This window comes from Pollachius pollachius (genome assembly GCF_949987615.1).
Source record: "Pollachius pollachius genome assembly, chromosome: 11".
Lineage (NCBI taxonomy): Eukaryota > Metazoa > Chordata > Actinopteri > Gadiformes > Gadidae > Pollachius > Pollachius pollachius.
Genome location: NC_136944.1, coordinates 20513336 through 20525259, shown reverse-complemented (window position 1 = coordinate 20525259; position 11924 = coordinate 20513336). Strand labels below are relative to the sequence as shown.

The 11924-nt window shown below is 46.2% G+C and overlaps 1 protein-coding gene across 1 annotated transcript in view; it reads right to left on the bottom strand.

The window, feature by feature from the left end:
• The window catches only part of LOC307082565 (cAMP-dependent protein kinase type I-beta regulatory subunit-like), a gene marked incomplete at its 3' end in the record, with an annotated part of 54275 nt that extends 43733 nt beyond the window's left edge, over window positions 1-10542 (bottom strand). The window contains exons 1-2 of the mRNA XM_079746185.1: window positions 10424-10542; window positions 9458-9642 (exon numbers count right to left, since the gene is read on the bottom strand). Coding sequence (XP_079602311.1) covers window positions 9458-9628 — 171 coding nt within the window. The 5' untranslated portion in view covers window positions 9629-9642; window positions 10424-10542. The remainder of the gene's footprint in view (window positions 1-9457; window positions 9643-10423) is intronic.
• Window positions 10543-11924: the final 1382 nt, after the last annotated feature.

Below are 11924 nucleotides of genomic sequence, written 5' to 3'. Positions count from 1 at the left end.
CATGCGGACCGCACCGGCCCCGCCAGATGACAGGTAGGACCCCCACAGGCGGCCCGCCAACCCACACAGGGCCACCGGAGCGGGGAACAGGCGCGGTGACCCGCCAGCCAAGCGGAGCCTGCTACCACACCATCGTGGCACCACAGAGAATATGCCGTTGCAACATGTGTGTGTATGTTTTTCTGTGTGTGTGTGTGTGTGTGTGTGTGTGTGTGTGTGTGTGTGTGTGTGTGTGTGTGTGTGTGTGTGTGTGTGTGTGTGTGTGTGTGTGTGTGTGTGTGTCTTTGCTAATGGCCTCCAACATGTCCTCTGGCCCCGGTTTACTGGCGTACACACATTTGAGCCATCTGTCACACGCATACACTCAAAACACTAGACAATGAAAACGAATGCTGCACCTCTTACCTCTGTCACGCTGTCGAACCGCACACACACACACACACACACAAACACACGTACTGTGTTTACATTTCTTAGTAAACAAGGATAGTGAATCAAACTGATGCTGCTGTCACAGATTGCCACCCACTGAGTCATCCTATTATAACACATTTCTTTCAAGGCTTCATAGACCACACACACACACACAACCCCCCCCCACACACACACACACACAGTACCTTCCCTTGCTCCTTAGCTCTAGGTGTGTTCATGTCAATTTTAGGTGTTCAGCAGTCACGAAGACAGAAGGCCGTTTATTTAACGTTTAAAGTTTATTGGTGATTTTTAGGGCTGCAGGCGTACAGTCATATGTCTGTGCCGTAGGAAACACACTCCTTTCTGAAATGATGTTGAACAGCAATGTCTTGTGTGAGCATTTGATCCAAGGCTTAGGGAGAATTTGTGTGTGTGTGTGTGTGTGTGTGTATGTGTATGTGTATGTGTGTGTGTGTGTGTGTGTGTGTGTGCGCGCATGTGCGTGTGTGTGTGTGTGCGTGCGTATGTGTATTTAGGGTTTAAGTAACGGGCAGATGGGTGTGAACAAAAAGCGACCACCATGGTGACAGAGACGAGAGACCTGTCTTTTGGGGGCCACGAGCCCAGGTAGAGGCCCTTGGGTCACTGAGTGCATTCCTGGAGAGCCAAGAGGGGCCAGGGGGGAATAGATCACAATTACCCACCCAAGGGTGAGAGGGTGCAACTGTGGATGGGTGGGTGGCGGGTGCATTTGTAGCGCGCATTTGAATGCCCATGTGCAAAAAGGTTATTAATAATCTAGTGTTGAGATTAATATCTAAAGACTGACAGCAGGCGAGTTCAAATCTGGGTGAACGGGGCGTTTCACTTTCTTTCGCATCACATTTGTTTGGACCAATCATGTTGCTGGGCGGGGTTCTGTAAACACAGATTTGCCAAACACACACTTATGGTGTGTTCGAGATGCATCGTACACCACCAAGAGTTGCTCGTGATGTTATTTCCAGGCTTGTAGCACTTATAGAGGCCCTGTTTGTCTTTGTGGGCATCGCTACATGAAGAGTAGGTCATTGGCTAGTCATTGTTTATTTGTTGTTTGCTACATTAGCTTCTTTAGCAAACCAGCTCGAAAACAAACAACAAAACTCGACATTGTATTGCACGCACGGAAAGGCCGTGCAATACATAAATTGGTGACCCGATTAAAGCAGGCATGTACTCAAGTGTGTAAGAGCATTTAAATTTGTCATTAAAACCACTAACATGGTACAAATACATCTCATTACGGGCGCAGGCATCTTTATTTGTCGAGATGTACGGTTATCCTTGCTGAACTCGGTGGACTCTCAGAAGCAAGAGTGGGAACGAGTGCCTCTGTGAAATGTCGCAAGAAACCAGGGAGATTTTCCATTTTGCAACTCGCGAGGGTGGTGTACTATGCATCTCGAACACATCATAAGCCAGTAGTAGTGAACGGTTAAAAAGTGTCTGTAAAGGTGTCAAATCAACACCATTGACAACACCCTTGTGACAAAGCAAGCAACAAGGCGTGCCTCCGTGCCTTCCCCCACAAAGTCCTGCGATAACATAGTAGGACTACTGGATCTGAGATGGATAAACACATTTTTGGTAAAATTCTACTGTTCAACAATGACTGCAGGTCATTAAGGTGTGGATAGAGGGTATGAATCTTACTTAACAGTATAATGCGGTTGAAAAGGTCAACACAGAACAAGAATTTGGCTATGATACATCCATCCAAAACCAATTGGAAAACAATCCATTCTCTTGTTTTCTAAATGCCATAGAAAACAATGAATTCCAGTAAGAATACACACCACACAATATATACCACTTCTATTCGGACCATATGTTCTACATGTCATGTACGTTTAAACACTGTTTGTACATTGGGCACAGATGTCGCTATGGTTATGGCTGATGTTTAAATACCGACGACCAAAGATCATTTACATTGAGCACGTGCCAACGACATGCCCAGTGCACGGTTAAGCCACGGAAAAGTACAGAGTCTCGTAATTCAATAACAAGAGACTTGTGGAAATGTACCGAATCACAACATTATAATACTGCTGCATCACAGTTCACCAGGGTCTAGGAAAACTACTGCCCTTGGATCAATGACAACGAAGCTGGGTAAAATCCTGTTGTGTGAAAATTGTTTTTCTATTCCTGGCAGAAAGGGGGTTGGTGCGCTTTGAGGCTGTTCAGCAGCGATCACAATCTTCCAGTGTCCCCCCCCATACTGTTTTATAAAAAAGGGCCATGTCGACTCCTGTTAATCATTAGAAGCACACATGCACACGCTTGCACACACGCGCACGTACGCGCGCACACACACACACACAGACACACACACACACAGACACACACACACACACACACACAGTACTCCGACACAATACTGGGTCAACTGTAATACAGGTAACCCAGTCTAGGACTGCAGAGGAATGACAATAAGGAGACGGATGGGGTTTGAACAGAAAGAGTAACTAAGGAGATTGAGAAGGAGATAGAGATCTGTGGCCTAAACCAGCGGCATACTTCATTCCCCTGCAAACGCTCTTCACAGACTGGGAAAACAAGTGTGATCTCCTGACAATTTGTCAATCAGAGGCCTTTGAAGGCCCTGGCTGGGTGTGGTGTGATAGGAGCTGTCGACAGACGAATGCTAGGTAGCACAGGAAGGCTGTAATGTTTCACGGGGAGAGAGAGAGAGACGCAGGCTGACTGACGCACAGGAATCTCCCACAATGCACTCTGTTGAGAGCCTTTGACGTGGCGGAGAGGTGCGAGGTGTGGACGCGTTTTGACTAGACTAGAGCCGGGGAGATGTGGCGCTACGCGTGAAGCGTGGCGACAAGGTAGTCAATGCAAACGGTGACCTACATAGAGAGCCTTCTGACAGGAAAGAGTGAACTGAAACTGCAGATCGTGCCGCAGTTGATCAAATAACCGCTCTCTCTCTCCAATACTTCTCTGCTCTCATTTGTCACAGGATAGAGGCGGAGGACGTGAGAGGAATAAGAGGATCTCTCTCTCTCTCACTCTCTCTCACTCTCTCTCTCTCTCTCTCTCTCTCCCTCTCTCCTTCTCTCTCCCTCTCCCTCCCGAACAGGGAGGGGGACACAAGAGACAGTCTGCTGACACCCCCCCGTCCTCCCGTCCCCCCTGCCAACATGGCCGCTAGCTTTGAGAACACAGGGAACATTCTGCTCATCACAAACAACAGCATGCTCACAACCACGCATACAAGATGAGTACCAACCAGACTCACACACAGACCAATAGAAGAGGCAGGCTGGGGTCATGTAGCAGCTATTTGAGGCAGGGTGGATGGAAACAGATAGAATAGTGTAAATAGGGAAGGAGAGAGTAGGAGGGAGGGTGCAGATTTAGTAGCACCTAGATATAGTAACTAGTCACATGACCGCCGTTAACGCGATCACAACAACTTTGTATCCCTGTTTTTCGATGATCAGATACGCTTAGAATAAATCAGGCCCCTCAAACAGTGCAAGTGGGTTCAGCCTATGCCTCAGCACAGGCTAAAAAGAGGCGGTATCGCAGGAATCTCCAAATTGCATTTCTTGCTTAGGCAATCTCTTGTCTGTAGGCCACCTCTCTTGCCCGGTGGACCGATCGAAGGGGAAATCGATTGCCATCAAGCACACAACAAATGCATTTGTATTTTGGGCTCTTTGTATGAGAGGTGCTCATGTGTCATGTGGGACATCTTTGGCGAAATCCCCAACAATGGTGTGAAGCCCTTCCGTCACCATCTCTTTCCTGTCATCAGAAAGTCTTTACACTATTACCCCCCCACGGAATGTCAACAAGCCTGTTAAAACATGAAACTCAAGCCTTTGGCATAGCCACAATGCAGCGGTTTAAATGCATATGTGGCAAATTGCGGAGAGCTTGTTGATCTGTCAAATAACGGCTTTACATTCGTATGTTTTCCACATTTTAAAAATCGGTCCACCTTGATGGAATCCAACGCACTTAACAGACCCACTGTCTGACCCCGTCCCTAATGGCACTGCACAAAAACAGGCCAGAGTCGGCTCGGTACAAGCAAGAGCCCTACGACGCGCAACAACAACAAACAAAAAAAAAAAAGGAAAAAAAGCTGCTTACGCTAAGAGCTAAAGCACCGAAAGTGTTTTGCTGTTCCTTCGGGGGAAGTGGGAGCCATTAGGGTTGACCTTGCAGAAGGGCTGCTGGAACAGAGCGAGCCAGCTGCTGTGCAGGCTCCTGGGGCCGCCTGGTGCGCGTGCAGCCGGTGGGGCCTGGTGGTGTAGAGTGAAGCCCCCGTGACAAACCTGAGGTTCGCCTGCCTCATGAATGCGCCTTCTGTCGACGGCAGGCCCCTACCAGTGTGGCGGTTATCTTTAAACTCGCCGCCAACCTCTATAGTGCATTCTTCTGTGTTATCATGTGGTTTCACTTTTTTCACACTTAGAAATGAACGGGGGAAATGAATCGGGGGGTACCTGACGCCGCAATTATGTTATCAAATAGAGTTAAGAGTTGAGCTGTCATCGGAGCATATGTGCAGCGGGGCGATATCGCACATCTGTCGGGCGTAGGCCTGGGAGCGTTCGCAGGGTCCGGTGAAAGGGGCTTGTGGTCCGCATGAAACACGCCGTTTCAAAGACATAAAAGCTGGTGTCGGCCGTTATTCATTGGAAGGTAATGGTTGGCTGGCCCACAGAGGTTACACAGCAATGGGGGCTACTGTAGTGTTGATCAAAGATATGGTTATATCCAGCGATAGTCAGGTGGGTCAAACAGCAGCTGGGACCTGGGGAATGGGTTTGGTCGAAGACGTGACTGCTGCTTCTATATGGAGAAACTTTCTATCCAACAAAGACGTTAGTACTGCCAAGAAAGAATGAAAGAAAGGAAGGAAGAAAGAAAATGGATGAAGACCATCCAGACAGAGCAAGAAAGCAATCATGGAGTGATGACGATGAGGATTATGAGAGAGAAAGAGAAAGAGAAAGAAACAGTGAGAGAACAAGACAGAGACTCAAAGTGTGAGAGAGAGACACACAAAGGGAGAGAGCGAGAGAGTCAGAGAGAGCAAGAGATCGGGAGAACAAGACAGAGAGACAGAGAGAGACACAAAGTGAGAGAGAAAGATGGAGATGCAGAAGGAGTGAGCGAGAGCCAGAGAGAGCAAGAGAGAGAGAGAAAGGAGAAACGGATGAGAGATGGTCAGATTGTAGGAGCCACATGAAATGGATCCCGTTGTGGATATGAAATGAGATTAGGGCGAGCCGACGAGAGAAGAATACCCGGATGATGTAACCGGCCCAGGTGAGAGGGGGCGGATTACGAAAGAAAGAGAAAAAAATAAACCTGAATAAAAAGAGCCCATTGAACGCCTCATCGGGCTGGGCTCAATCGATCATCACCTGTTTCCTAGGTTACCCCCTCTTGCCAAGTTTTGACGAGTGCTGAAAGAAAAACACACGAGCACACACACATACACACAGGTAGGGAACATTTGCAACAAAGGGCAGCATCTTTGTGTGTGTGTGTGTGTGTGTGTGTGTGTGTGTGTGTGTGTGTGTGTGTGTGTGTGTGTGTGTGTGTGTGTGTGTGTGTGTGTGTGTGTGTGTGTGTGTGTGTGTGTGTTAATGGAAGAGCGTCAGGAGTCCCAGATTGGGCCTACTAACACAAACAGATCATTAATTTGTATTTTAATCAAAATGCATCATTTCATTCAATACAAAATAGAACATCCCTGAACACCTATCAACAGTCGTAATGTTGTCTGTATTTTGTACAGACAACATTACGACTACTAGAATAGTTATATTTTTACGAAAGTGGTTGAAACAGGTTTGTGTTGGTAGACTACGTTCAATTCTACTCCCTTATGTCGAGGTAAAACAGCAACAGTAGGCTTTCAGCCAGATTAGGGATGGATCCAAAAATACCCTGTCCTAAATAATTGGTGAACAGGGCAAATGGATGCTTAATCTTCTTTAACAACTGGGTCAACCCACAATTTCACTATGTGAATCTTCTGACTTGGGATGAGCAATTTTCAAACCGGTTGATCGAAAAACTTGCCTAAAATAAGAATATATTGTTATCAATAAAAGCAGTCATTTTGAAATTAGCCAATCAATGCAAGATTGAAAGATTAAAGAATTTTAAATTTGTATTTTGAGTTCCAATAGTCCTTTGGACATTATGCTATAACTAAATAACATTACCCAGACCCTTACAAATCAGACCATATAGCAAGAGCGACTTTAACTAAATGAGTGGACGAAAACCTGTTCCTTTTCACAGTTTAAAGCAGTTGTTTATTATCGGTTTGTCGGGTGAAGATGAATCAGTGCGGCGTGACTCACTAAAAACAAAATTAACCAGACAGCGCCGTATCTTGCTAACACTGGGCTCAACCAGTGTTCCTGTTCCCTTTCATGTTACTGTCTGCTGTCTCATGCTGTTCTGGAAACTGATTATGCACCACTCAAGTAGAACACTTGAGGGGTCTTGATTACAGGTGGTTCATAAAAAAGAATGAAAACATTTAAACAAGCAGCAGAAAAAGAGTTGGTTAAATCTTGACTTTATATTTGCATGCTCAACAAGTTGGTTGTTGTATGTAATGATGTGTCCACTCCCCCCCCCCCCCCCCCCATGGTATAAATTGTTAGACAGATGTCTAAGTAAATGATACAAGTGTGGTTCATTGGTAACCATTCCACAAAATACAGCTGCAAAACAAAACATTTTGAGGACCCCTGAACTCGACGATAGCCAAGCCAGGGCATCCGGCTCCCCCGTACGTCCGCTGTCTCCCCGCCCCCATTAGCATTCACGCTCGCTCTGTGACTCGGCGGCATTATAACCCCCCCTGGAGAGAAGGGGCAGCTCCCTCTACCTTTGGCTAGGCTCGCTTTGACGCGCTGTCTCCTTGGCAACGGTGCTGTCGAGGGTGTCCGCCTGGCGCGGCCACCCGGGTGGGCGGGAGAAACACAAAAACAAGCAAAGGCCACGCGCGTCAGGCCGCTGGGAGCCGTCGGAGCGAGTTAACCGATTCGTACTCAGGTCGCCTAATGCGGCGGACGCTGTTTTCTAAATGTTACAGGAACATGCCAAAAATAAGACCAAACCACGGGGTGCTGAATCCGGACACGTCAAGGGAATCAGCAGGTGCAGTTTTCACACCGCTCCAGTCAGTTGAATCTCACATGCGCTCTTACTAAAAGACGAGTCTTTGAGGGGGGTGGGCTTTCAAAACCCCGAGGCAAAAGCGTTTGAACTTTTTGCGATACGGAGAAGGGCTTCATATCTGATCTTCATCCTCACAATCAGCACCACTGTGTAAGGATCTGCTGTGCAGAGCTGGTCTCCCCGCAGGCTGCCCTCCACCACCAACCCCGGGACCTGTTAATGAACTTCCCCGGCTCCAGCATGTGAACCCCTGCAGACTGCTGAGATCGACTGGATGAAAGCAAAGGCCGTGGTTAAGTGGGGGGGGGGGGGGGGGGGATCCCATGACCTGCTCATGATGGGAACGAGACGGCTGACGGGGACATTCTGACACAGATCAAAGATGTTCTGAATCTAGGAAATGGAGGAACCGAACTGAGATGAGCGTAGGTGCATTCTTTGTTTAAAATAAAGAAAGAGAGCAATGGAGACGAGAATTGTCAATAGAATTGGATTCAAATCCATTTTCTTGGATTGGTAAACTGAACGGCGAATGAACAATGGTGTATATAGTGATGTTTTAAACGTGGCGCATAGCATAGAAAGATATTAGATATTCAACAGACATTAACGCTCTGTATTTAGCCATGAGACGTGGTGACCTAAATACGTGATCTCAGTCTAGCGGTGATCAGGGCCTACCAGCCCAGGAGAAGAGACTTCCAAGCATAACTGTTAGGCAGCAGCACTCCTCTCCAGGGCTATCGTCAACATAATCTGGGAATTACCAAGTACCCAGCCTTGCGCTCAACTACAGCCTAACTCAAACACAATGGAGTAAACATTAAAGTTGCTGTATAGAAGTGTACCCTGCAGGATCTACAAGAGTAACAAGAAGGTAAAACCAACGTGTGACCCGCCAGGTTCCATTGTAGTTCTAACTCGCATGGCCTGGATAAACAAAATTAAATTATTAAAATCTACTTTCAATGATTCATTTGTAGAATCTAATGCTGGATTTATTTTGGGTACCTTGGTACGCAAAAATAATAAAAGAGTGATATTTGGTATGTGTATTTGATTTCTAGCATCCTTAATGGGAATGAGGCTCTTTAGTGAAGACTCGTATCAGCCTGCCAATACATGCAAGCAGCAGCCATTGGAGATTGTGAGACTAATATAAAATCGAACACTGTAAACTGGGCCGCTGCCATACAAACGATGAGCAGTCACTCACTCGTATACAATCAAGTGAACAGGCATAGAAGTTAAATTACCAGCTGTTTTAACAGAGAATTGTGTGATATGATAGTGAAATAGTCCTCTAGTCAGTAACTCACGGGACAACAAGCATCTTAATGCCAGTCATCTATTACTGCAGTTATATCCTGTGCAGTTTCTGGCCTTGACAACTATGAAAACCTATTATTGTAAAAAATATAAAAATATATAAAATACACGCACTCTACATCTACTCATAATGAATAATTTCATCATAAAATACCCAAAATTCAACATCAACTGGAGTTGTACATTCTTCAAATACAATGTGCACAACAAACACCACTAGATCACCGTGGTTCACACAGAGAGCATCACTTTGAACACAGTGAAGTGTTACACAACCTCTCCAGATCATGTCTGAAGTACTCTGACTCAAGCAGCTCCGAGACTCTGAACTCTGACATCAAACCCAGTCGGAAAGTGTTTGCGTCACTGGCTTCCCATCCACTGCGATGCACGCAGAACAACTACAGCCCAAAGTAATGTGACCATCAACTAGTGCCCATCAGATGGTAAACCGTTATAAGGAACAAGGCGCTGTGTTGTCACTGACCTTCTCCAGCTTTTCAAAGTGCTCCCGAAGGAACTTCATAGGCCGCTCGGGTTTGGCGATGCACAGGTTCACAATGCACTCTTTGAGGATCTGCTGGATGTTATGCCTCTGCACAAAGACCTCACAGCCTTTCAAGCTCTCGTCTTCGTCCAAGTTTGAGGAGGTGGCCATCTTATCTTTTATCACTGTGGGGGGGGGGGGAGGGAAAGAGTGGGAGGGGTGGGAATGGGAGGGAAAAGAGAGAATAATTGTGATGGGAAAAGTGTAGCCAAGAATCTGGGAAGGAGTGCTGAGAGAGAAGATGGGAGGAGCGAAAAGAGGGGGTCCCTTGTGATGTTTACAACTCATGTCAATGCCATGTCACATGTTTAACTCATCGCATTACAAATATAAATATGTACATCTATGTACGTATCTGCGACTGGATCATGCAGCATGCAGCAGTATGCTGTAATGAATCAGCTGTGTGAAGTGATCTCTTGTAACGGTTTAAATGACGACAGATGTCATTTGTTCTAGCTTAATATTTGGTTGCATTCGTGCATGGCAATGGGTTGCCTGTCGCTGACACTTGCACTTCCTGAAATGAAAACATCCTAATCAAGATGCTGCAAACGTCGTTAGCTTCACACACTGTGCCTGGAAGGTATAAAATAATAACCCTTCGAAAGGGTTGAATGGGATGGATAGGGATATGCTGCTGTATCCATACTGCGAACCCATCAACACAACTAAGCACCTGTTCTGATGCGTTCGACAGGAGAGCTAAGCTAGTCTAGCTAGCACTTTGACTGCTAGCGTATGGTTTTGGTCCATCGCACCATGAAAACATGCAAAACATGCGGGGATGAGCACGTTATAAAACAAGTTGATTCGCTACGGGGCTGGCGATGGACCGCGACGCATGCGGAAACCAAAAGTGGTCCCTTAACCGTCAGACGATGGTTTCCTGTAGGGGTTGCTTACCGTGTTTTCAGGGGATGCTCACGGAAGCCACTGCTAGTGCTAGGTTGCTGGTTGAGACGGGGCTGCCCTACGTCAAGCCTTTAGCGGGGATGCTGCTGCTGCCGCTGCGTCTTCCTCTGCGCTCCTCGGTGCGCTGCGTCGGTCCGCATGACGTCAGTCTCATCACTTGGAACCGCAGAGAAGCAACACCGACCGCAATAGTGTGTTTTATTGATTCAATTCGTGTGTGTACATGTATATTCGTGTTGTTAGAGAGAATTAATACGAAAGTATGAGTGAAATTCATTTCCCATTATGATTGATTATAATGTTTTATTATTGCGTTGCTGTGTTATATAGCCTACTTATACTGTGTATCATGATAATATTGTGGCGACCACAGGTGTAGGCGCTCGTTCAGTCGCGCAAGGGATTCTTGAGGGTTCATTTATCCTCGGGGTTTGGACCCTTTCGGGGACAGTGTGGTTTTTGGGTTGAGTGGGGTTAATGGGTTGGGGTAGTTAATTAGTTGTGTGTTGTTGAGTGTTGACATGTTGTGTGCATCGTTGCCGCCACCGTCACCGAAAGTGACGTGTTCGTTTACTGGGTGCGCTGGTTTCCATGTGTATGGTCGGTCGTTATTAAAGGCAGTCCGTAGTCGTGCGGTGTATGGGGCACGGTACTGCATAATTGGTTCAATCTGGGCTCACGTCTTGTCCTTCCGGTGCTGCTCGCCACAATATACAGGGCATACTCAGAAAATTACAATATCGTGCAAAAGTTCGTTTATTTTAGTAGTTCAACTTAAAAGGTCAAACCAATACATTATGTAGACTCATTACATGCAAAGTGAGATATTCCAAGCCTTTATTTGTTATAATTTTGAAGATTATTGCTTACAATTTATGAAAACCCCAAATTCAAAATCTCAGAAAATAAGAATATTGTGAAAAGGTTCCATATTGTAGGCTCAAAGTGTCACATTCTAATCAGCTAATTAATCCAAAACACCTGAAAAGAGTTCCTGAGCCTTTAAATGGTCTCTCAGCCTGCTTCAGTTGGATTCACAATCATGGGGAAGACTGCTGACCTGACCATCATTGACACCCTCCACAAGGAGGGAAAGCCTCAGAAGGTAATTGCAAAAGAAGTTGGACTTTCGCAAAGTGCTGTATCAAAGCACATTAATAGAAAGTTAAGTGGAAGGGCAAAGTGTGGAAGAAAAAGGTGCACAAGCAGCAGGGATGACCGAAGCCTGGAGAGGATTGTGCGCAAAAGGCCTTTCAAAAGTGTTAGAGCTTCACAAGGACTGGGGTGAGTGCATCAAGAGCACAGACTAATCTGTGAAATGGGCTTTAAATGTCGTATTCCTCTTGTCAAGCCACTCCTGAACAAAAAACGTCAGAAGCGTCTTACCTGGGCTAAAGAAAAAAATAACTGGTCTGTTGCTCAATGGTCCAAAGTCCTCTTTTCAGATGAGAGCAAATTTTGCATCTCATTTGGAAACCAAGGTCCCAGAGTC